The sequence below is a fragment of the Protopterus annectens genome, chromosome 13.part0 (genome assembly GCF_019279795.1).
Source record: "Protopterus annectens isolate FY-2018-M chromosome 13.part0, PAN1.0, whole genome shotgun sequence".
Taxonomy (NCBI): domain Eukaryota; kingdom Metazoa; phylum Chordata; order Ceratodontiformes; family Protopteridae; genus Protopterus; species Protopterus annectens.
Genome location: NC_056747.1, coordinates 861893935 through 861919518, shown reverse-complemented (window position 1 = coordinate 861919518; position 25584 = coordinate 861893935). Strand labels below are relative to the sequence as shown.

General features: G+C 40.9%; 1 protein-coding gene across 1 annotated transcript in view; it reads left to right on the top strand.

Moving 5' to 3' along the window:
• Positions 1-25584, top strand: part of SYNRG (synergin gamma) — a gene marked incomplete in the record, with an annotated part of 2786306 nt that overhangs the window by 1193421 nt on the left and 1567301 nt on the right. The window contains 1 exon segment of the mRNA XM_044054902.1: positions 12260-12456. Within this exon segment, the coding sequence (XP_043910837.1) occupies positions 12260-12456 (197 nt within the window).

The following is a 25584-nucleotide window of genomic DNA, read 5'->3' as shown; positions in this document are numbered from 1 at the left end:
CAGTCCAGGTTTCCCTCCCTCCTTCCCCTCTTGGGACAGGCCTGTTGGCTAACACCTCCTCATACAACCTGATTGGGGTATTCATTTATGGTGTATTTGCTTGCAACTACTGTATTTTGATTATATTGCATTGCTTTATTACATAAATTTATGTATTGCCTTCCTTCTGGGGGCACCTGACATCTGGGGCAAGAAAAACTGAAGAAAATGGCGTCGGCTGGTTCTTTTATACCCCCTGTCACACTGACGTCATGGAAGAAGCGACGACAACCGACGCCAGACCTAGACTTTGGAATTCGGCCGACCGAGGACCTGCCTGATGGCAGGAGAACCCATCTGTTATGACTGCAGCTGTATTAGCACTCAAACATCTACATTTATGGTAGGTACAAAACTGTACTTTTCCCCCACCATAACTTGGCTCCCTATTTGGAGGGCTCCTGACATTTGGGGTAAGAAAAACTGATGTAATGGCTTCAGCTGCTTGTTTTTATACCCCTGACGACCTGACGTCAGTCCTGGAGCGACAGCAACTGACGCAGAAATACTAAGTCTCTGGCATTCGGGCCAACTGAGGGCTACCTGCAGGCACATAACCCAAGTGTGATGACTGCAACAGTGAATACACTCAAACATCTACATTTATGGTAAGTGTACACAACTGTACTTTCTGAATCTCAGCGTCTCATCCAGGGGAATGTCATGCCCAAGAAGAAAAAAACAAGACTATACATGTGGACTCTCCCTCAGCAGCTAGAGAAAAGGAGTGGATACATTTCTTCCAGGGATTGTACAAGCCTATTATGGCTTTGAAATCTCCCTTTGGGTCTCCACAACCACAGGCTAATCCGCAAAAACCTACTTTGGCTCTTCCTTTGAAGAAAAAGAAGAACAAGTTTATGATTCAGATCATTATCTAGACTGTTCTCCTGGGCAGATCTCTTTGGATGAAGAGGACTCCTTGTCTCTCAATTCTCCTGTTGAGGAAGACTTCTTTGGGAGACAATCCAGAAGATGATGAAACATTTTGTAATGGCAATCTACTGAGATCTCTGACATACAGAAGAGGTACTACAACCTTTTGGAAATGAATACTACTACCCCTTCCTCAGTTCTTTCTATTCTTGAGGCTTTCCAGTCCATCTCTAAAGCGCCAGCTCCCCCAAAAAATAGACAGGTTTTACAAGGTGCCTGATGACCTAAACTACTTGCAAAAGAATCCAGTGACAGATCTCTCTGCAGTATCTCTTACTTCAGATAAGCCATCTAAGCTCTTACCAGGCTAATGCCCTACCTACAGGCAAAATACAGTAGGGCTGTGAATAGATGGGGAAAGAAGGTGTACACTTCTTCTACCTTTGCTTTTAGAGCAATTAATTACCAGACTCAAATGACTAAATACTTTATTTCTGTGCTTTACTCCTTGTATAAAGTTATGCTGGTCCCTCCAGCTGCAAAATCAAGGTAACAAATTTAGAATCCACTTTTCCAGGCCACTCAAATAGCCAGACACAGCATTAAGTACAGTTGCGATGCTGTGTATGCTTTTTCTAGGGCGTCAGCTACTGGGTCTGTTATCCATAGATATGCATGACTTCATAGCCAGCCTATTCCTGAGGATTTCAAATTAAATATTTTAGAATTCCCCTTGGACAAAGCCCTACTGTTTGGTCTTCAGATTGACAGTGTACTTAAAACTCTCCATGACCAAGGTAAGGCTATGGAAGACTGCAGGCAGAGTTTGCTTTCCTCAGTTCCTAGATAACATAAGAACTACCCATTTAAATCTGTATCCTTCCTCAGAAGGGACCCCAGGGGAAACTCAAAAACCAAGAAAAAAACCCTAGGAAAAGGTACTGTGATAAACTGCATAGGGAACTTCCATCTGGAAGGCCTCCCTTTGGAGATAAAAATCTTACTTTTGCAGCACTCCGTCCACTGTCCTCAAACTCATAACTCCTCTTTCCAAGGGACTGTCACTCTTCTTGCCCTGATGGGAAGCTTGTCAGCAGAGACAAATGGACTCTGTCCATCAGCAAGGGCTTTTATGCCATGTCCTGGGGAAAAAAATTCCCCTTCTGAAAGACATCTCTTCTGGGCCCCATTTATCAGGACCTTGCGAAACAGGGCACCATTGAACAAGTCATAAAGGGCTTCATGGGAAAAGGATTCTACTCCAGAAATTTTATGGTGCCAAGGAAAGGAGAACAGTGGAGACCCATCCTAGACCTCTCTCTCTTCTAAACACTTTCTTGAAAGTACCAACTTTCTAAATGCTGTCTGCTCCCACTCTCCTGCATTTCATTCTCCTCCAGGACTTTCTGAAGTCCCTAGATCTGAAAGATGCCTGCTTGCACATAGCCATTTGTCCTTCTTGCGGGAAATTCCCCAGGTTTTTCTCTGGCTTCTTTTATTTTTAGTTTACTGCTTTGCCTTTTGGGTTTTCCATAGCACCAAGGGTGTTCACAAAGGGTGTAGCACCAATGATGGCATTCTGCTGCATCCGCAGAATTCAAGTTTTACCCTACTTGTATGACCTGCTGATTCAAGTTCTCTCTCCAGGAGTCCTCGTTTACTGTCTACATTTCACCCTCCAACTCCAGTCACGTCTAGGTGTTACAATAAACTACAGAAAAGATCCCACATGGTTCCCCCACATGATTCTTACACAGGACCTGGTTTTCCTGGGTTGCAGACTGGACACACAGAAAATTCCTCCCTTAGGAGGAAGTTCCGTGTCTGTCCATATTTTTCCTAGACCTCTCCTCTGCAAGACATTGCTTATTAAGGGGGATGTTAATAACTGTGAGTTTCCCTGGCAGTCACCATTCTTATGCTTCCCCTGGCCAGTCTTCAAATGAGGAAAATCCAGTGGTCTCTGAAGTCTGTGTGGTTCCAACATTCTTATCCCTTGGACACATTATTCCCCTCCTCCCTTATCTCAAAAAGGAGCTGCTTTGGAGGAAGGAGCAGGTCAGTCTCAACCCAGGACTTCCTTCTCACCACCTCCATCTCTTCAAGAAGTTCACACAAACGCCTTGGATGAGACATGGGGAACATGGTCAGGATCACACCAGGTGCAAGACAGATAGCAGCCTCATTTCTTGAAGGAACATATCAGTCTGAAGGAAATGAGGGCTCTTCTGCAGGTACTGCAGACCTTCTCCTATCCATGGAAACCCAGACCACTCCAAGTGTACACATGCAACACCACAGCTATCTGGTATGTAAACAAGTAGGCACTAGGTCTTACCAGTTGTGCAGATTAAGGCAAGGGGTGCTAGCATCCAGATGGACATCACCCTCAAGACCACATATATTCCTTCACAAGAAAATGTGCTGGCAAACTTCCAAAGCCACTCCTAGGAGGGCTCCCATGAAAAGACATTAAACAAGGAGATTTTTTTAGACATATCACCTTTCAGTGGTGCACCAAGGGACCTTGTCCCACAGCTTGGAGGACAGTTGCATTCTCCTTCCATTGGACAGGGAAGTTCCTCTATGCTATTCCCCCAATACCGGTTTTCCAATAATTCTTCTGAAGGCACACAAGGAAACACGCAAACTCCTTTTACTGTCCCCCTTTTGGCTGAGGCAACATTGGTTCCTCTGCTGTTTCACCTGACAAAGGGAAATTAACAGGAAAATACCTCTACAACCAGACCTGATCACTTAACAGAAAGGATTCTGTCTCCACCCAAATCTTCCTTCCCTTAGGTTGACTTTATGGATGATAGGATTTTAATCCCTTTAAAAGACACCTTTTCTCTGAAAGGCTGTTCAAGTACTACAGGAAGCCAGGAGACCCAGTATTAGAAAACCTAACACAGCTAAATTTGGTGCTACAAACATAGTCAGGACCCACTCTTATCAGATGCCCCTGTTGTACTTGAATAACTTTATGAACCACCTCCTTCAGGTTTAGGTTACTCTTCAGTAAAAGCTCACCTGTTGCCCGTTAATGCCTGCTGCCTCTTAACACTGCCGCTTATGGCCAGAGTGGAGGTTAAGCTTTTCCTCAGGGGAGTTCAGCATCTTAACCCACCAAAGAAACCTGTCTCTTCCCCCTGGGTTCTCAATTTTTTGCTAGAAGAGCTTACGTAGTCTTCCTTCGAACCAGCTTCTTTAAAATTCCGCACTTGGAAAACTATCCTACTCTTGGCTGTCACCTCATCCAGGAGAGTTTGAGTTACAAGCTCTTGTGGCCTTTCCCCCATTTCTTATTTTCCACAAGGACAGGGTGACTCTCAGGGGCTAATCCATACTTCATGCCTAAGGTAGAGAAGGAGCTGTCCCTCAGTCAAGGCTATTCACTCATCCATTTTTTTTTTCCAAACCCCAAAATGGGGGGGGGGGGGATTTTTATATTCTCTGGATACTGACATGCAGCTGAATCCTTCAGGAAGACTGTCCAGCTTGTTGCATCTTGCATGAGCTCTGTGTTGGGCCAGCCAGTCTCCAGACAAACTGTTGCAACTTGGATCTCTAAGGCCATTTCTTTCTGCTACTCGCACTTTGGTAAGTACTTGCCTTCTTGCCCAAAAGCTCATTCCACTAGGGCAGTAGCTTCATTAGTGGCTTTTTACAAGGGAATAGACTCCAGGTTTATCTTGGAAGCTACTGCTTGGTCTCCTGTACACACCTTCACCAAACACTACAAAACTTATTCCTTCTCCAGGTCCAGGGCTGCCTTTGCTAGGTCTGTCCTGTATGGACTGTTAGACAACTCAACTACACAGTAGCCAGCCACCCTTCTTTCCTCCTTCAACTCTGGGAACCACCTATATGTCATGATTACTGCAACAGTGATTTCAATCAGGACATAGCAGAGCTGTGTAAGAACTTACCTTAACAGTAGATGTACTGATCACTGTTGACACTCAATAAAGAAAGCCAGCAACATAAGGACCAAAATAGTATTTTAATAATATCACATTCCAGACCAGTTTCGGCAAATAGCCTTCATCAGTGATATCCATAAACATATTGAATGATTTAAATACACACAGTGTCCCATCATTTCCTCTTCTACCATAATTAGTGCAAAAAAACCTTTGAAAATTTAAAAAGAAAGATAAATGAATACATCACAATTTGTCATTCAAACCAGTTGAGAATAACCCCCTAATTTAATAAGCCATTTCCTTTCTTTTTGATTCAAAATGGAGTGCCATCAAAATGGAGTGCCATCCTGTTTTAAAGGCGCTCTTGCTCATGACCTTATCAATTACTGCAAAAGTATACCTAGCTGTAGTGTGTACTTGAGAATGTCTGTATAGGGGATTTGTGATTCTTTGGTTTCGTATGTCACTTAGATGTTCAGACATGCGACAATGCAAAGATCTCGATGTTTGCCCCACATAAAAGGCAGAGCAAGTGCAGCTGACCAAATAAACCACCCAGTCCGTCCCACAATTAGCGAAAAAATGTATATCAAAAAAATAAGTTCACGTTTTTACTTGTAAATTGTTTAGCCTTAAGCATGTGTTTGCAGAATACACAGTGTCCACATGGATATGAGCCCACAAGCCTATTTCTTGTGATTGTTAGTTGTTGTCCTTCCTGATCCCCCCTGTGGATCTTCTTGAAATGGGCAAAGTAAGAACCCAGGGATTTTCCTTTTCAAAAAGAAAATTGACACCTCTCAGGTAAAATGGAGCACAGTTCATAATTGGATGTAAGAATATTCCAATGTTTATGAATTACATTGTTCAATAAACCCACATTCCTGCCATATGTTGTTACCATTCGTATAGTATCAGAACCCTGTCTATGCTCTTTAGGTCTATATTGCAACAGTTCAGATCTCTATTGGTTATTAGCCCAGTTGCTAGCTCCAATAACATCACTCCCTCTATATCCCCTGTCAAAAAATCTGTTAGTAAGATCCTGTTTAGAGGTATGAAAGTCTTCTTCAGAAGAACAAATTCTTCTGATCCTCAGAAATTGAGACTGTGGGATATTCCGGATAGTGTGCCTACGATGTAGGCTAGACGCATACAACAGATTATTATATTGTGGGTATTTTCTGTATACTGAGGTGCGTAATGTCTGATCTGAAAGACGCAAAATCCTAACATCAAGGAAATTAATTTCCTCCCTGCTGTACGTTAAAGTATATTCCATGCCTCACTTATTTTCTTTAATATATTGCACAAATTCCATAAGATAGTCAATGCCTCCTCGCCAGACTAGCCAACAATCATCCAGGAATCTTCTCCATATGTCAGTTTCCGGCAAACAAATGTTATGGTCATCATTGTAGATTATCTGTTCTTCTATATAACCCATGAACAGATCAGCATAAATAGGGGCAAAAGATGCCCCCATAGCTGTACCTTGGGTTTGCCAATAACACTCACCCTTGAAATAGAAGACATTTTTGGTTAAGAAGTGTTCCGTCAAGCATACAAGCAGTGTATTGAATCCTGGAGTATAAAGTTCTACCCTGTTAAGCCAGAGTACTCCAAGGCTTGCAAACCTGCCCAGTGAGGAGTACTGGTATAAAGTGACTTGACATCTAGAGTGCACATCAACCAATTGGGCTCTAACTGGGAATCAGACACTATCTGCAGGAATTCAGTTGTATCTTTAATTCTAGCTCTAACATGTTGCAATAATGGCTGCAAATATTGGGTCAAGGACATAAAAAGAGGCTCAGTAAGATAACCTATTCCTGACATGATCAGTCTTCCAGGGGATTTATTAAGATCTTTGTGAATTTTGGGCAAAAGGTATAGGTATTGATTATCAGGTTCCCTTACAGTAAGATGTTGCCTAACTCGTTCACTGATGATATCTTCATCCACCGCTTCTTCCAAAAATTCATCAATCGCTTTCTTAAAATTAGTGATGGGGTCAATAGGCATGTTCATATAGTGCTGAGGGTTAGTGAGTTGCCTATTTCCCTCAGCCCAGTAAATACTGGAATCCATGACTACTGTTGCCCCACCCTTATCAGCCGGTAGGATGGTAATCTCAGTGTTTTCCTGGAGTTCCTTAAGTGCATGTTGCTTCCCTTTGGACAAATTATGTCTCAATACCTGAAAAGGACACAACTTAAAATGTATATCCTTCAGAACTGCTTGTTGAAAGATGGACACATGCTTATTCATAGGTGGAGCAAAACTGGATTTGTGAAAATGGAATTCAGTAGATCTTTGAGGTGCATCCTGTGTACCAAAAAATAATTTCAAATTCAGTTTCCTACAAAAAGCTGTAATGTCATTAACCAAATAATTTTCATCAATGAAAAAGCCAGGAATGTAGTTCAACCTTTTAATGAGAAGTTGAGTCTCATCAGAAGACAATGTATGCTTTGAAATATTGTGTACATTGGAATGCTCAGTAGTTAATTCACCATTGATTGTAACAGATTTTCTGTAGTGTCTACCCTTGTGCTTGCATCCCCCCCTGTGTCTCCTACCCCTAATGGGTGATCCTGAACCTGCCCCTTCTTAGATTCTGGGTAATCACTGACATAAATACTATCAGTGTCAGTAGCCGTGGATTCCTCTCCTGAAGTGCTAAAACCATGACCTGTTTTTTTAAGAATAGAGCGAGGTCTTTTTCTACGGGTATGTGACCCATATTGATTACCCTCTGTAAACCTAATGCTCTTCTGGGATTCAAAAGGCCTGTCCTTGTCATAGTCCTCCACATCCCTGTTAAATTTGCGCAACTTCTTTTCTTTTGTTTGGTTTTCAAATGATAAAAGCTCCCTAGAGAGTTTGCTCAAGTTGTCGGTGTATGGCCCTCAAAATCCTTCATTTCCTCACACAATCTTTTAACATCATTCATATTCTGTTCCACAATCCTTTCATAATAGAAAGTCAATATGTTAACAAAGGCCATAGATGCCTTTTGTTGTGCCATATTACACACTCTGATCAAAATATCATCAGGTTTACCCACCAAAGGCTGAACTTTTACCCTCAGCCCCCTCGATGTAATATGTCTGCTCTGGTAAGCCTCGAACAGTTTTAGATGCCAAGTATTTGTACGTAAGGTCTTCATGTTTTTGCCTAATTTGCTGAAGAACACGTTACAGCCATCAACTGGATCAGCCTGGCCTATTTCAGTTGTGCCATCACTTTTAGAACTCAGACCGAACACTCTAATGTCATCCCGGTCAGCACAAAGGTCCAACAGTATATTGTTCAAATCCATGACAATAAGCCCATAACTTGCACAGCAATGAACAGAAAGGCTGCTCAGAACACAGATGGTGCGAATAAAGGCACAAGGGAAGTAAATTGAGGAACCAGCCACACACCAACCACCCAGCAAAAGCACAGGGATTCACTTCAAAGTTCACTTAAACTATATGTTGCTCAAAAAAACAGCTGACAGTGTTGACTGAACAGACAAGGTGCAAAAGGCCCAATAAAGCCCTAAAAAAATTTTTAGAGCAATAGTTTCAGGGAGAATATATACTTCCTCCATATAGTTGACACTGCATAAACATACCTAGTATAACATTATCCCAAATTGTCCAAAGCATAAATGTAGACATACCTATAGATACATTAATAATGCCAGATGATATGGCTACCGTCCAATTTTGTTAAATCCCAGTTAGGGTATATTCACATATAATCGAACATTCAAAAGGCAGTTATACATTTACAAACGTCACACAGTGAGATATTTTGCTTTTTGTGGACAAGCTGAATGTGTGTCCAGAACACATATAATATGCAGCCATATATCATAACCTATATATTCTTCACTGTATAAAACTTTGTACATTAACAAGAACCCCTTTATAAATTGTCCATTTACAAGGAATCCAAATCCCTGGCATGCTGTACAATTGAGCACTGCTATTTCCAAATGTGGCAATTAGTTAAATCATATACTAGGTACATAAAAATAGGAATCAAAAGTAATAATTCTGTTCACATTGGTCTACTCCCAACTATAAACTTTTGTTATTTCCCAATGTATCAATCAAAGTTAGTTAAGGCATCCACTAAATAATTGCAGCTTACAAAATTCGCTCTATAATTTCCAAAATGCTTGTCATTAAGAAGTGCAACAGTTTACTACAACAATCCAGTGGTTTCATATATCCTTTCAGGTAAAAACATGAACATACCCTGAATAATCTCAACCAATAAACCATTTAAGGGGCAGTTTCTGTATCTTACAGAATTCTAACAGTGAAAAAATCTTTCCTTTTTTAGGGACAACCTGACTAAATACATATCCAAGTCAATTAGACAAGATTGTAGTCAAAGTTGTCCAGTATCTATAAATCCTAATATATTCTTCACATTATAGAACTTAGTTCTTTAACCAGAGCAGTGGGTCCTTTAAAAATGTCTAAATCAATGGCAAATGGTATAATGGATTATAAAAACCATCCAACAGATACATACATCCCTTCTAAATCACAATAATTGAATCAAACAGTTTCATACATCCCATATAATACTCACAATAATATGCCCTGAAAAGAGATACCATACAATACAAAATGACATTACAAAGTACCATTCATGGGTCCATATCAGCGTTAGTGTCCCAAAATGTGTATATTCTTCATTGCTGTCAACCCTAGTTGAAAGTACACCACCTATAATGGAATTGTATCCCAAAAGAGCACCGATCATGTAGATCGAACTGGGCTGCGTATGTAGAAATGATAGTCAGTCAAAAAGCAGATGACCAAAAAAATTTTAAAAAGTTGGAAAAAGCACATATATATATATCATTTAAGAGTTATATTACACCCTTTTGACCAAAAGCTCATCATCTGGAATGATGACCACCATAAACTGTTGATTTACAATCCTACTAGTGCGCAAACATTTAAAATGGCCGCAGTGTGTCTCTCTACCCCAACATGAATCCTTCCAACTTCAGAATAACAGTCCAAAAGCCAGAAAGTCAAATAAAGCACATACCTAAATCATTTGGATGTTACACTGCACCCTTCCAACCATAAAGCGAATGTGCTAAATACCAACCACTGTATACTGGTAATTTTCAACCCAACCTCTGTACAGACATTTGGAAACTGCCGCAATGTGGCACTCAACCCCAACAATCATTTCTCAAATGATTGTCATTGAATAGTATAATGGATTACAAAAAACATCCAACAGTTACATACATCCCTTCTAGTAATCACAATAATTCAGTCCAACAGTTTCATACATAATATTCACAGTAATATGCCCTGTACTGATCACTGTTACAATATTCCTTCCCACACTCCATCCCCTCTTCTCTGGCGTACTACAGCCTCCCTTTTCTTCTCACCCTCTGCTTTATGCTCTGCTCTGCTCTGCTACATGGAAACAGGGGCAGTTATTTGAGCTAACTCCTCCTAGCTGACTGGACTCCTTCTCTCAGCAGTTTCCAGACTGCTCACTTGGAGGTAGAATGAGGATCCATGCTCGTACGTACATCTATATACCCCTACGCTTATGAGCTGAGGTCATGCATCAGACATATGACCTCAGGAAAGTAAAGCTTTGATACCCCGGCCAGTTATCAACTGTGACAATCCATGTGTCAGGAATACTGCAACAATGATTGATAAGGCATCTAATATTATGGTAAGTTTGTACTTTACTAATGTTTGAAATATGTCAAAGGAGAATTTGATCCACTTTCTAAAAGGACCAAGCACAAACAACTTTAAAAATGAAAAATGGAACTGAAAAGTGGATAGTAGATTAGTCTAATTTAAACAAAAGTGGGAATTTTTGGCTTTCAAATTTGTGTAGCCATTTTAAATTTTGTCATCAAAGGTGCATGTAAAAAATGAATTTCTGTAAATTTCTTGTCAGTAGTCAGTAAAATGTATTTTAAGTATTGCAAGCTTGACCAAGAGGTGTTAACATCCCTAGCACTGTCTAGAAAAAGTCGTTGTGGCTTAGAGCTTTAAATACAAATGAATGAAGTCTTATACTGGACCAGCATTTCATTCAATTACAACTTTTTTTTTTATTTGCCCAGTACCCCTTTTATCATCAGGTTTCCTATTCCCTGCCCAATAAGCCTGTCCGCCTTTACAGTGGGGCTCAACTTGGGCATTATTTTTCTTTTTTCGCAATGGAGGCATGGGACGAGTGTCAAGAATATTGCCATCATCTGCAGGGTCTGGGGTTTTTGCATGCCTTATATTCCCTCCCTCCATGCCTAGCACCAGGCTACTGTTGGCTGGGCATGAGGAAGGTATGGGGTGCACCACCCCTTTCCCAACGTTAACTGGTATGCATATACTGTGTATAACTCTCTGTTCCAGCCCCTGCTAGAATTCCACTAGTGAGATGTCAACATGCACCTTTCCTTCCAGGATAGGAACATCCAATCATCCCTGCCATATCGGTCATGTGCCAGAGCCACTAATCAAACATGGATCATAGTTGGGGCTTTACCCTCTATGGCATTACACTAAAGTTAATGATACAAAAATTATCAAACCTCATTGTGCTTTTTATTATGCAGTAGGGTAGCATAGAGTTGATGCCTCACATCTCGTAGTTCTCCAGTTTGCTTATTAGTTTGAGTAACTTATTGTGGAATTTCCAAGTCTTTCCTTTTTCTGCGTAGGTTTTTGCCCGGTGCTGTGCTTTCCTCTTACATCTCAGATATGCCATAGGTGTATTGTTGGTCCTCCAAATTGCTCATATTTGCATGAGAGTACATGTGCACATATAGTAGACTGCCATCCAATCCAGGATTAATTTCTCTGCCTTTCACCAAATGAGAACTGGGATGTATTCCAGATTCCTTGTGACTCTGAACTGGATAAAGTAGCTGTTGTACAGTGAAACAATAAACTAAAACCTTGTGTTATACAGCAGTTCTAGTTATTATTTTGTCCAGCAGTCTACTACAGTTAGTTGCACTTAATTTAGTTATTTTGTTCTTCCATATTTTAAGCTTCAGCCAGCATAGATGGGAACTAGTCTCCTTTTCCATTGGTTAGCACCCCTCTGTCTGGCTAGTGTTTCTGTAACAGTTTTCATAGTGTTGCATGTTTATCTTTTCATGCTGTTCTAAACTGCCACTAATTTCCTGTATAGCATTTATTTTCTTCAGGACTTTTTTGGAGCAGAGTACAAAATGTATTTCTACTGCTCTAGCAGTTCACTTTAGCGGGTCATCTTTTCATTGTTGTCTTCCTCATTCTTCTTCTCTTTTCTACTTTTATCTTGTACTCTCATCATCTTAGATTAAACATCAGTATAAAAAGTACATAATGCTAATATTTCTGCTAAACCTTCTGTGTTTCTTACAGATCTGTACAAGAAGGTTCTAGAAACAACAATGACACCTTCAGGAATAGACACAGCTAAACTGTATCCAATTTTGATGGCCTCTGGGCTACCACGAGAGACCTTGGGGCAGATATGGGGCATGGCCAATCGAACTACACCTGGACAGCTGATCAAAGAAGAACTGTATATGGTTCTAGCTATGATAGCTATGACACAGGTGAGTTGCCTGAATAAGGTTTGACATGACCCAGTGGCACAGACTGAGTGGAAATAAGATGTTTGCAAACTGAGTTAGTTTTGATTACATTAGTCAATCCAGCTGATGTTTAAAACTGGGTTTTAGCTAGTCTTCATAGTTGTTAGGAGACTGAAACAAAAGATGGCTTGGATTGAGATAGAGCCTTATCAGCTTGTGCACACACAATTCAAGAAGTTGGGAAGAGTAAGATAAGAAGCTCCATGATTTTTCAGTAAACGGCTTAAATGTTTCATTTTTAAAGAAGAAAGTTTATTAAGCAAAATAGTACAATCACATTTATTGGTAAGACATTTATACCTGTAAACAGATATAACTGCTTAGTAGAGCATAAAGTGTGTTTGAATCTTCATTAAAATTTTGTAATTCTGTTATGCAATGCACTCCTCATTTTAAATAGTGAACAAGATAAATAAAATAATAAGCTCAATTGATTTTCCTCTTCAAGCTTTCAAATTCCTCAATGGAATCATGCAGCAGTTTGAAACCTGATAAAAAAGCATACTTCACATTTAAAAATGGCAACATGAATCCAGGCAGGATTATACTGTTCCTTCTTTGTCATCGGTAACTGAATGAGTCACTATTGCGACAGTTGTTATTGTCATTAATAAGTATTGTAGTTACTCATTTGCCTAGCCCTTGCAGTTGTTTGTAAATATTTGGTAATCATTTGTAACTTTGGTGTTTTTTGCATAATGATTTTTTTAGCCAGGATACTTGGCATCTAGTTTGGGGTATAAGAGCACATCTGTCCTTGTTCCCATAACATGCTTTATAGTGTCATATAATTCCTTTTCGAGCAAAATATCCCAGTCTAACCAACCTAAAATGATAGACATACAAAACATTCCTGACTCATTTCATGTGAGATAGTCTGGCTTGTTTAATACCGTAGCTCAACCATAGAACTGCTTGAATCAAACCCAAGTCATATATTTGTTATAAAAAAAATGCCTTCTTTTATGCTTTCTGAATTATGTAATATTGTTTTTTTTTACAGGGGACTACCTGGTTTCTTATTCAAAGTCCTTCATTGTATGAAATGTCCACCATTTAACCCCCCCCCAAAAAAAAATCTGTGGGGGCAAAAATATTCTGTTAGGCATAAAGACCATTTGACTCAGTGATATAATGGCCATTGGTATATCAACAAACAGGGCGAAACCAAGTCCTACCCTGTGTCTCTAAAGCGCCAGATGGTGGGCAATGGGCGTATCTCTCTCGGTTTTTGGTAGCAACACCGCATCCCCTGGGAAAACCAACATTATAGAAGCGGCTGAGATTGGAGCAGAGTCATTCTCTCACCTCACTAGTCCATACAAGCAATCCATAGCGGAAGAGATTTTTCTGAATGGGGTCGTCCATACAAGGACCTTTTGCTACCCCAAAACAGCAAATGTCCAGCAGCTCTTCAGCCTCAGGCCATATCAGGCCATCCTCTGAGAGACGCTTGGCCCCAGAGGATTCTTCCCCAGGGACTTCTTTTATGCCTCTGATCCCTCTCTCTGATCCCTCAGGTGATCCAGAAAGCTTGATTCTTGAGAGCCAAATTGACCAGCCTCGATAAGTTTGTGGCCTCGACCTCATCGGCGTTGGTTTCCTCAGCCGCCACCCCAGACCCAGTGTGGCATCTGACCCAGTACCAGATCTACTGATTCACCAATCCTCTCAACCTCACGGGTCAATCCCTTTCTCAACTTAATAGTATGGTTGCTCCACTTCTTTCCTTAGCCAGGGAGCTAGTAGCTTCATCAACCTGTGTTGTAGATATCATAATAGTTTCCACCAAACTCTTACCAGGAGGATTTACACAAGCAAATGGAAACGTTTTCATTGGGCTAAGGCCCCTGTATATTGATCCTTTTACTGCCCCTGTTCAGGCAGTTCTGGACTTCTTCTCAGAGGCTCCTCTTCATGCACAGTCAGAGTTCAGTTTTCATGTCGGAATAATTTTCGTAGGAATTATGCGTCATATACGGAATAGCATAGACTCTGCGGGAGTTTTTTAAAGCTCTTTTTCTACTAATCCTCTCCCTTTACCAAAGCTCCTCATCAGGAATTTAAATTTAGTGCTCTTCCCCTTGAGTGCTGTGTCTTTTGATTCTTCCTTTGACTTTTCTGCTGTTTTGTTCGAAATATCTATTTTCACAGAGGGTTCCCCAGTGGCTATTCATTTCGCCAGGAGGGCGTCTGAACTTTTCTGCTCGTCTTAATTCCCCCTGAGAACTAATCCATCTCTTTACAGAGTAAGTCGCTTAATCCATCCATCCTTCATGTACCTATCTCCGCTCTTTTTAAATCAACTAAATCAAGTCAGCTGATTTTGTATTACATTCAACCATTCAGATGAACAAAGCTAAAATATATTATGATCAGACAAAAAAACTTTAGAAGCTTAGATATTATTTTTCAAAACAAAAATTAAAAAAATCTGATCAACTTTTGTTAAGCGGATAATAAAAGAGGCCTTTGTGTTCTTAAATCACTTTTGGAGATGGCTTTTTCTCAAAACATCTGTGAAATTTACCATCCAGGAAAACAGCTACTCACAAACCCAAAGCACAGACAACTAGAGTTAAGCTACTTCTACAGCTTTTTCAGCTAGACTGCTCTAGATTAATTATTTTCCTACAGCGCCACTGGGCCAAACACACACTGGCCCAGGGAATTACAAATTGACTTGGCTCCAGTCCTCAAGAGCCAGTCCAGGCTCTACAGTCCTCAAGAGTTTGTTCCATTGAGCCACCCAGGAGGAGGGACTAGGCGATTGACACCATCACAGAAAGAGAGGCGTAGATTGACAACTAATATTGGTAGTTATAGTTTGTTACAATCGCCCATGTTCCTTGCTCCTTCTCTCGCTTTAGAAGAATGCACCCCCTCCTCCTTCCCTGGCCTGATGACCTTGTATAAGAACTATCCATTTAAAAGTTTTTTAGACCTGGGTCTTTTCTTGTTGTGGGTAAGTTTCTTCTTCTTTTGGGAACCATTGTTTATGCTGGTGTTACGTCCTTTGTCAACAAACGTAGATCTGGGTAAGGAGTGCCTGGTGCAAGCGGGAAGCAGGGCTGCCTCGAGGGATGAGGGGGGAAGGTTTAGCCAAAAGTAGAGAAAGTCGGAGCCGAGGGATCGGCTCAACCCATCAAGCAAGAATTTCTTCCGTGGGTATATAGAAACCCTTTAGATGTGCTGTTTTTTATGTTTTTCCTAAGCATTAAATTGTGTGGCTGACTGTCTGGCTTTACTGCCACTCATGACTACACATTCATGTTGGGTATTGGCATAATAGTTAAGGTATTTACCTCACAAACAAGTGGTACAGGGTTTGACTCTCACTAATGGAAATTAGCTAGGCTTAAAATGGTCCATAATGACAGCTGTCCAAGTATGATCCTATAAACTTGCAGGCATGCATTCAAGGAAGACTCACCTAGCCTGTATATACTTTTTGAGGTTGGGGGTTGGCATAATGGTTAAGGTGTTTACCACACCGACATAAGGTGCAAGGTTTGATTCTTAGGAAACATGACTAGGCTTAAAAAGATCTCCTGGCGTCATTAGTTTAGTAATCACCTATGAACTGTCAGAGTAACTGAAATGCACAGTTTGCTCACATCCAACACTAAGTCTCTAGTTCTCTGAGCTCTCTTTGAAGAATAGACATTGGCCTAGTTAATTCCAGCAACTCTTATGAAAATAATTCACTTTTAGCATTTTGGTGGGCTGCAATAGACTGTGCCTTATACTTGCAAAATTAAATCAAGGTGTAAAGGTATCTGTCCAGTCATTTGTGTCTTTGTAACCGTTTGCTTTTTTTGAGTTTAGTATTTAATTTCATTTGAGAAGGTGTGTGCTTTTGTGAGTTCTGGTGTGTTTGTGACTGGGGTGATAGATGCTGATAAAGTGGAAGCAAGTAAAAATAGTGAAGAAAATTGATCTCCATGGCTAGACACAGTTATCTGAACTTAGAATTTCCACAGGTTTGAGCTTCATATGTCAGTAGTATTTATATGACGTTAATGTTTTGGTTATTTTTTCTTAAGAACAGCACCTTTAAGGAGAAAAATAATGGTACTGCAGCTCTTTCTATCAGTATTTTCATTACCAGCATGAAATTGAGTATAAGTGTGGCCATGATTTGTTATAGAATGAAGCCTGCATTTTCTTTCTCAAGTTTGTATCTCAGTATTTAGTCATAAACATTCATTCCCATTGTAAATCTATTTGTAGATTTAGTTAGCAATGATTTTGAGTTTAAAAGTTGTATGAGTAGTTTGTTGAAGCTAATTCCTGTACCACTAAATTGTTTTTAGGGTAGTGATTTCTTGCATTTAATGTCTGAGCACTTGTAGTCAGTTTATGCCTTTTTTATATTGAGAGGCAGTTACTTATGCTATTAGTATTTGTACAGTTTGTGTCAGAATTAATCATTCTCAATCCTCACCACCTCTTCTTAAAAATGTCAAGGGAAGCATTGCTTAACCAATAACACATAATTTCCTTTTCTTTGAATGTTAAAATGACTTACTAAGTTTTATATAATGTATGTCAGGGGTCTGTGTTCAGCCATTGAGTGGAAAAATCGCAGAACAGCATTACATTGAAAATGCTGTTCAGCAAAACTACTAATGTGGGGGGGGGCTGTGCCCCCACACTAATTATATAATACTAACTTTGAGATCGCACTACAGTGGGGAAAGGGCAAATTCCCTGATCACTACCATATTGTGATCTTACTCGAATGCCTCGATGAACAGCACATTCGATGAGACATGTCATTCAATGCCTTTTCCGTTCAATGGTTGAACATAGACCCATATGTCAGTATTATAAACAGCAGTTTAGTCACGATCTCCTTACAAGAACCATTTATTTTGGTTTCCATTAAGGAAGGTAAGAGATTAATGTCAGGCATGTTGATAAATATGTTAATTACAAAATTAATATTGCAGCAAGAACTTTATGTTTTAACTTTTATAATTAAGTGCAAGCTCTGCGAGCTTATTCTATGTCTACCACATAATCTTCTAATTCTAATATGATGACATTCGTAACTGCTGCTGCTTATCTGTTTTTCATTTTTCAAGCCTCTGTCATACTGCTTGCTTAGGTCATTGCTTTCTTACACAGTGATCAGCAAGCTTGACTAATAAAGTATGCCTCACCATGATACTTTAATTCCCAAAGTTAAGATAGCTTTCAATATCTGATGTTCTTAGATCTTGAAAATTCTGCCCTCATGCATGAGTCAGAGTCCAAGGGAGGAAATGAGAAAACTTGTGTATATTTTATTTTTATTTATCCTTTGTTAACTGGGTTAGTCCCACTAGACTACTAGCCTCTTTTAATGGGGATCCAAGATGGTATATAATACTACAAGAAGTTTGGCCAGGGCATCAGGGAATTTCACCTACTCTTTTCTAAAAGTGCTGTGAGATTTTAGCATCATTCTGAGCAACCTCGGTTTAAAGTCTCATCCAAAAGACAGTCAGGAGTGTAGCACCCCCCTTTTACTGCAGTGTAGTGTCAACAGTCAATGTACCTAGTGTGGGAACAGAACCTGAAACCTTTCGCAACAATGGTGAGTATGCTATGTGCTGCACCACTGACTCCACAATTAGTTATTTTGTGTCTATGTACACTTAAGTCTCTGGGAATGGATGAAGTTTAATTTCAGCAGAGGGTCTTGACCTAGCACTGATGGTCAAGCTGTTTATTAAAGAAGCGCTGTATCATCTCGCATTTGAAGAATCCATAACAGTTATGTGACCTGAGCTTCATGATTGAGAAGCTTGCCAGTGATGTCCTTCCATGATCACTGTTGCAGTATTAATAACCTGTGGGATATCCAGCTCTACATTTGGCCAGCATACCAAATTCTGAGCACCCTGCTGTAACGCCATATGTCTGACCTCATTCCAGTGGAGGCAGAGGTAAATAAAGGAAAAGTATGGACACAGAGTACCTCAGAACTTTGTTGTTGTCAGCCAAGACCTGAGCTCTCGCTTCATAAGTTCATAGGTTCATACTAGGCTGTCTGCCCTGAGGCAATTATAAGCCTAGCCCGATTCTGTATGGCTTACGCCACCCCTTGATTTGAGTATACTGTGCCCTTTTTAAGGTTTAGTTTACTGTGCCTCTGTCTAATAGTGGCACAGGAGTAATCCCTGGGACAAACCTACGATCCCCCATCCACCTATCGAGATTCTTCTTGAAGAGATTCAGTGAGGTGCTCTGCCTCACATGAACTGGAATTCTATTCCAGAGTGAAGGGAGCCTCTGGGTTTTGAACCTGTCACTCCAGCAAGTTCTATTTATTTCTGTGCTGAGGTTCAAGTCCCTCGAGCGTGTGGGTCTAAGGGATTTAGATTTTCTGAGGTGGAGCATGTCCATTAATTCTGGATTTGACATAGCTTTGTATGTCAGGCATAGATCGCCTCGAAGTAGGCGGTATGCAACTGAGTAGAGCTGGGTTTTTTTAACCGAGCAGCATATGGCATCTGTTTGAGACCCTTGATCCTCTTGGTGAGATACTTTTGGGGTCTTTCTAATTGCTGCAGGTGTCGGGTAAGGTACATCCCAAAAGGGGCATTGTATTCCATGATGGGCCTGCTGAGGGATGAATAAAGGGGCACGATTACCTCTCTTGATCTAGATGTGAAACCCTTCGTGATGAGGTGGGCTATGTAGGATGTCTTTCTAACCACTTTGGCAATGTGGTTTTCAAAGGAGAGAGTGCTATCAACTTGGGTCCCCATGTCCCTAATAACTTTCTCTGTACTTAATGGGTTTCCGCCTATGTGGTAATTTGTGGGCACATTGTTTTTGCCAAAGGGTATGACTATACATTTTTTGGCATTTAGCTTTAAACCATGGCGCTGGCACCAGTTATCTCTGTGAGACCTTTTTGAAGGATGTTTGTGTCAGCTGGAGAGTTGATTATGGCGCCCAGTTTGCAGTCGTCTGCAAACTTGGTGAGCCATAGTCCCTCCCACGTTTGCCTGTACCTCGGAAAAGTATATACCGAACAAGAGTGATCCCAGGACAGAACCCTGTGGGATGCCACTTGTGACCGGTTTCGAGTCTGACATGGCTCCAGCAACTCTCACTCTGTGGGTTCTGTCTTTGAGCCAGTTTGCGACCCATCTTGTGACATAGGGGTTTATATTTAAGCTGGATAGCTTATCTATGATGCCCGAGTGGGGTATTGTGTCAAATGCCTTTGCAAGGTCCAGATAGGCTGTGTGGACTACCTTCTCTTCATCTATGGCTTTGGTGACTGTTTCGAAGAAGTCAACCAGGTTCAAAAGGCAGGATCTGCCCTTGACAAAGCCGAACTGGGTAGGATCTAGTGTCTGTAGGTCCCCAATGTCTTTGTTTATGAGCTCCATGATGATCCTCTCCATAGCCTTGCAGACTAAGCTAGTCAGGCTTATGGGGCGATAGTTTCCAGGGTCCATAGAGGCTCCACCTTTGTGGAGTGGGACCACTGTTGCTGTACGCCATTCTGTGGGCACATATCCTGTAGTGAGGCTGAGATTGTATAGCTGTTTTATTTGAGGGATTAGTTCCTCTTGGAGTTCATGTAGGATGCAACCTGGGACGCCATCTGGTCCCATGGAAGCAGTGTTTTTTGCTTTGGAGAGGGCAGCCTTCACCTGAGCATCAGAGATGTTTGGGAGGCAGCCCTCTGCCGGGATAGATACTTGCGCTTTTGGGGGGGAGGGGATGGAGAAGTTTGCACTGAACCTGTCTGCCAGGATATTGGTGATGTCTGTGGGTTCAGTGTATTTTTGTCGTTTAGAATCAACTCAGAACAAGTCTGGGAGTTGCATCCCAGGTTTCTAACATAACTGAAAAAAGCCTTATGATTGTCTTTGGTGTCCTGTGCAATTTTTCTCTCGAAGCTGGCCTTGGAGGATTTTATGAGGGATCGTAATTTTTGCTAGTACTGATCAGAGATGCCTTCCCTATTACGGATTTTGCTCTATCATGTAGTAGCTTCCTCCTTCTGTTGTACAGTTTATTTATGGCAGGGGTCCACCAGACTGGATGCCTGCGTTTGGATGATTGGGTCTTGGTTTTGTTTGGGATAGCATGATCCATGCATTCCTGGAGATGTCCGTAGAATGCGTTTATATAGGATTCTGCAGTTTGGGCCGTAGTTTCCACTGGCCCTGGGGCCTTGAAGGATTCCACTTCAGTTTTGAGAAGTGAGAATTTCGCTTTTGAGAAGTTTTTCACTGTAGTTTTCTGGGCTGGGGGTGGGGTCAGGATGTGGACATCCAGTGAAATTAATTTATGGTCTGATCTTACCAATGAGGGATATACTTCTGGTGTGGAGCATAGAGTCCCCATGTTGGTAATGATCAGGTCTAGTATGTTGTCCCCTCTTGTGGGAGTGGTGACTAGTTGTTCCATAGCATTTGAGTTTATAATTTCCAGGAACCTTTGGGCTAAGGTGCTGGGGCTTGAGTACTGCTCCCAGTCAATGTTTGGGTAGTTGAAGTCACCCAATATAATGGTGTTCGGAGAGATCTTCATGTTCTCCAATGTTTTCAGGAAAGCCGAGTGGGATTCCTGACTTTGAGAGGGTAGTCTGTAGGATGCTATAAACTGAAAAGCAGTCTTGCCCCACTGTTAGTTGCACATGGATGGTCTCCGATACTTTGTGCAATGCCACTAACCTGAAGGTGTGCATATCCTTGATAAATATGGAAACTCCCCCTCCTTTTGTGGTTCTCCCCCTCCTTTTGTGGTTCAGTCCGGGTTTTGGGGCCGAAAAGCATGATATGAGGTATAGCCTGGTAGTGCTGGGGTGCTCTCTAGAGCCTTTAACCAGGTTTCTGTCACTGCACAAATATCGATGTTCTCCATACTGAGGAGAGCTTCGAGTGCGTGCATCTTGAGGTTAAGACTTCTGGCGTTTAGCAGCATTACCCTTATTTTCATGTTCCTTGTGCTGTCTATGGGGGTGGGTTTGACTTTTGAGCCTTGCCAAAAAAAGGCACTATGGGGGTGGCAAGAGCCTTTGCCAATATCTGAAAGCCCAGTGGTGACAGGTGCAAGCTGTCCCTAGCGAAGCAACATGGCTTGTCGTGCATGTCATCCCAGCCTGACAGACACTGGATCCCCTTTGAATGACACCAAACTTTTAGCCAATTGTTAAAATCGATCATTTTGTCTTTGTACTGTGGCATCATTCTAGGTGAGGGTAAGATGCTGCTCAAGGTCAGGGTCATACCAGCCTGGGCTACATGATCAGAGAGCTCCTCTATCTCTCTTTTCATGTAGTCCAGGGAGGTACATCTCAGGTCATTCACACCAGCATGTACAATGACTGAGTCATATTTGTATTTGCTTTGGAGTGACCTGAGTGCTTGCGTTATGTGGCGGATCCTAGCACCTGACAGGCAGCTCACCGTGACCTTCTCTTTATTCAGCCTGGTGAGCGAGACGTCAGTGTGTCTGACAATAGAGTCACCTATTACAAGAGTATCAGGTGTGTTATTCAGCCTTAAGGGCTGTGGCTGCTTGGCACACTGACTTTGTGGGCTATGTGTTGTGCGTGTTTTGTTTTGAGGTAGCGTTTGCTTGGATGTCTGCTTTGGAGGTCTCTGTTGCTTAGGTAGATTTTTATTTAGAGCCTCCGAGTATGTTTTTGTGTATTTATGTGTTTGGTTCGCTGATGTGGTGGGACTTTGTGATACTGGAATTATGCTGTGTGAGGTTACCTTCTCCTCCTGACTGGTTACACCAGTTTTGAGATGAGAGAGCTCAGCCTCCAGTTTGGCTAAATAGTTGCATCTCTCGCATATATTTGAACCTGTTTGGAGGAGGAGAGGGTTGTCCGTGTACATGAGACAGTTGTAACATTGCCTCAAAATTCCCAGATTCACCAGCTGGACTGGAGAGGAAACCATTGACTGACCTTTGGACATGCTAGAGTAATATAGGGAAACTGAATTTAAGACGGACCAATAGAGGACAGGGTAATCATAGAGAGTATAAGAGTAAGTAGTGCTTATGGTTTAATAGTGCTAACTTGTAGGATTACTTAATTGGACCAGTGAAGGGCCTTAGAATGAGAATATGGTGTTTAAATTGAGAGATAGAGCAGTTCTAAGGGAAAAAAGTGAAGAGCAGACTTTGTGGGGCCAGAAATAGTTTAAACCCAATTAGGCAGCGCTGCCCGCTGTTGCGCTATGCACAAAAATGCGCAAAACCACGCAAAAGAGGGTTTTAAGAGAGGAAGATGAAGGAGTTTTGGAATTGACCCAAAATGGCCATAAAACTACAGTTTCAAGTCAGTAACCACTCCCACAGGGGCAGGCAGGCTGCTCAATGTTTTTCACTGCCACTGATCAACAGAGAGACTTCCCTTTAGCCCAAGCAAAAAATGGCCTCACAGAAACTTACAAACAGTTCAAGAACAGCAAGCCTGTAACTGAACTTTTTTAAATCTCAGAAAAGTGGGAAAAAAGCAAGATTTTTTTTTTGTTTTTTTGTTTTTTCAGAGATAGCAGAGGTTCACAAGTATTAACAAGTTATAACAGTGCAGTAAATGACCCCACACAAGAGTGCTAGGCCAAAGACAGATAAAATGCAAGTTTTGAGAAAAAAACAATTTTAAAAATAAGTGCAAACAGGAAATTCAGTAAACAGCTGTAGGTTGTGCTCTAAATACAGTTACTAATGCAGAAATCAAGTTTAACAAGCCAAAAAATGCTCAAAATAGGCGGCTATGCAGAAAAACTTAGCAAATAAACAGAGGAAAAATACTTAAAATCTCATAAGTGGCTCCTTTCTTCTCTCAGCGTTTTCTCCTCTTGGTGGGTGCTTCACCAACAGCCAACAAGCCTGAAAAGACGCCAAAACCACGAGGCAACCAGGTTTTAAGAGAGGAAGATGAAGGAGTTTTGGAATTGACCCAAAATGGCCACTAAAACTACAGTTTCAAGTCAGTAACCACTCCCACAGGGGCAGGCAGGCTGCTCAATGTTTTTCACTGCCACTGATCAACAGAGAGACTTCCCTTTAGCCCAAGCAAGATTTGTCAGCTGTACTATTCGTGCCTCTTCCTTTGCCATTGGGCCAAAAAGTATTCCCACTGGGGACCCTACTCTTTCTTGTATTTCATAAGTTTTCTAGGTGTCATAAAAGAGGAAAATTTGATTGTGGGATGCATATTCTGCACAAAGATCACCATACTAAATGTTTGTTTGGTCTGGGTGCTGAGTATGATTATAGGGATTGCTGAGTCAGGCATTTGTGCATATGACATTGCATAGTCATTTTTCTTCCTTGAAAATGAGAACCAGAAACCTAAATCTCTTTCTCAGGGTAAGATGGTGTTTAAGTCCTTGACAGCTGACTTCCCTTTGTAGAAGAAGGAGAGCTGAAGAAACAAACTTTTGCTATGGACTCTGATTTGGATATTTCCATTATGCTGCTTGATGAGATGAATGAAAAAGACATAGGGTGCTGATGCTTATGCTTCTGGACTGCTGATAAGCAAATAAAACTTTGACTATTGTAAGTAGTTCTGGAAGCTATACATCTTTGAGATCAAATTTGTGGTGGAGGTAGTTGAAAGACAATGGAGTTGGTGCAGGGCCAGAGTTCTAGTTTGTAGGAGTTAAGTACTAGGAGAAAAAAGGAAAGACAAGAAATTGATGTAAATGTGTAGCATCTCAGAGCTATAATAGATTCAACAGGATTGCATTGTTTAGAAAAGGTGCAGTAAGTGACAGGAAGACAAGGGAGGGGGAAAAAGTAAACAGTAAGATATGCATTACTTCCCGTATTAGCTGATTTAGCTATGAAAGAGAAATCCACAAAAAGTGCTGAATTAGAGAGGATAAAAAAGGATGAGTATTGTGTAGATCTAGTGAGAAAAAATAAAAAGTGAGGGGTGACACAAGACATGCGGAGCTTAACATTGGGATAGTACATAAACGTTATGACCTTATCTGCTGCCAGAGATTGCTACACAGAAGTAATCTGCTCTTGCATTGAGTTTTGCTCTGAAATTCTTAAAGTGCTTTGCAGGTAAAACCAGTTGTCAGGCATATTTTTGCAATGTGGGGACCCAAGAGTGAACTTGAGTTGCATTAGAAAATCACAGTATTAAGGAGATGCTTTTGATGCATCAAAAGGCATCTCAAGCAGTCAAGCTACATTTTCCTGTGCATGTTTTATACAACTAGTATTTAGATAAACCTTCTTACTGTTTTTTTGCATCTTTTTTACAAAGCTGTGTTTGTTATACATGTCAGGAAAGACATTTTCACTCATGACATTATATTTGCTTGACAGCCGAAAGAGATAATAAACAGATAGTCAACTTTTTTAAGTGCCTTAACATTTTACCTTCCTGCTTAGCCTTTTTTTGTACTTGTACTATTCATTTTTGAATGCCGCTATGGATTCCTCTTCTACCGAGTATTCTGATGGCCCATTTCTTGGGTCTGCAGTTCTCTCTGTGGAAAATGTACTTTCTGAGATAGAGACAAAACTTTAACTTCATTGTCTCTTTATTTGGATATGTTTTTTTCACAAAACGCCATATGTTATCATTTTTAAACAACAAAAAAGTAAGTAACATATAGAATTAAATTAAGGGTTAAAAATACAATATTCATCAAATTACATAAAGTTTGAAACTAGCAAAACAGTCACCCTGCCCCCTTCATATGCAGTATTGAAGTGGTATGTTGTTGCACATCTAGTCATGATAAAATAGATGAGTCTTTATGGGTTCTGTTCAAATAGCTTTATTATGTACAAACCCGTCAGGACTGACACTTAATAACTTTAACTTAGGTAAGCTTATAAACAAGCTAGCTATTACACTAATACATCCTGACGCTTTGGCTGCACTCTCAAAATGGCACTGTAGCTAACATGTGCTTGCTATTTATATGCATGTGCTGACCTTGGAACACTTCTTAAGGGTACAATGCACACACACACTACTCTACATCCTGCCTCTTTGAGAAATCGGTCATACTCTATTGATGACAATAACTGACATGCAATCAATACAAATAATTCTTTGTCATGCAGTTATACAGAACTAAATGC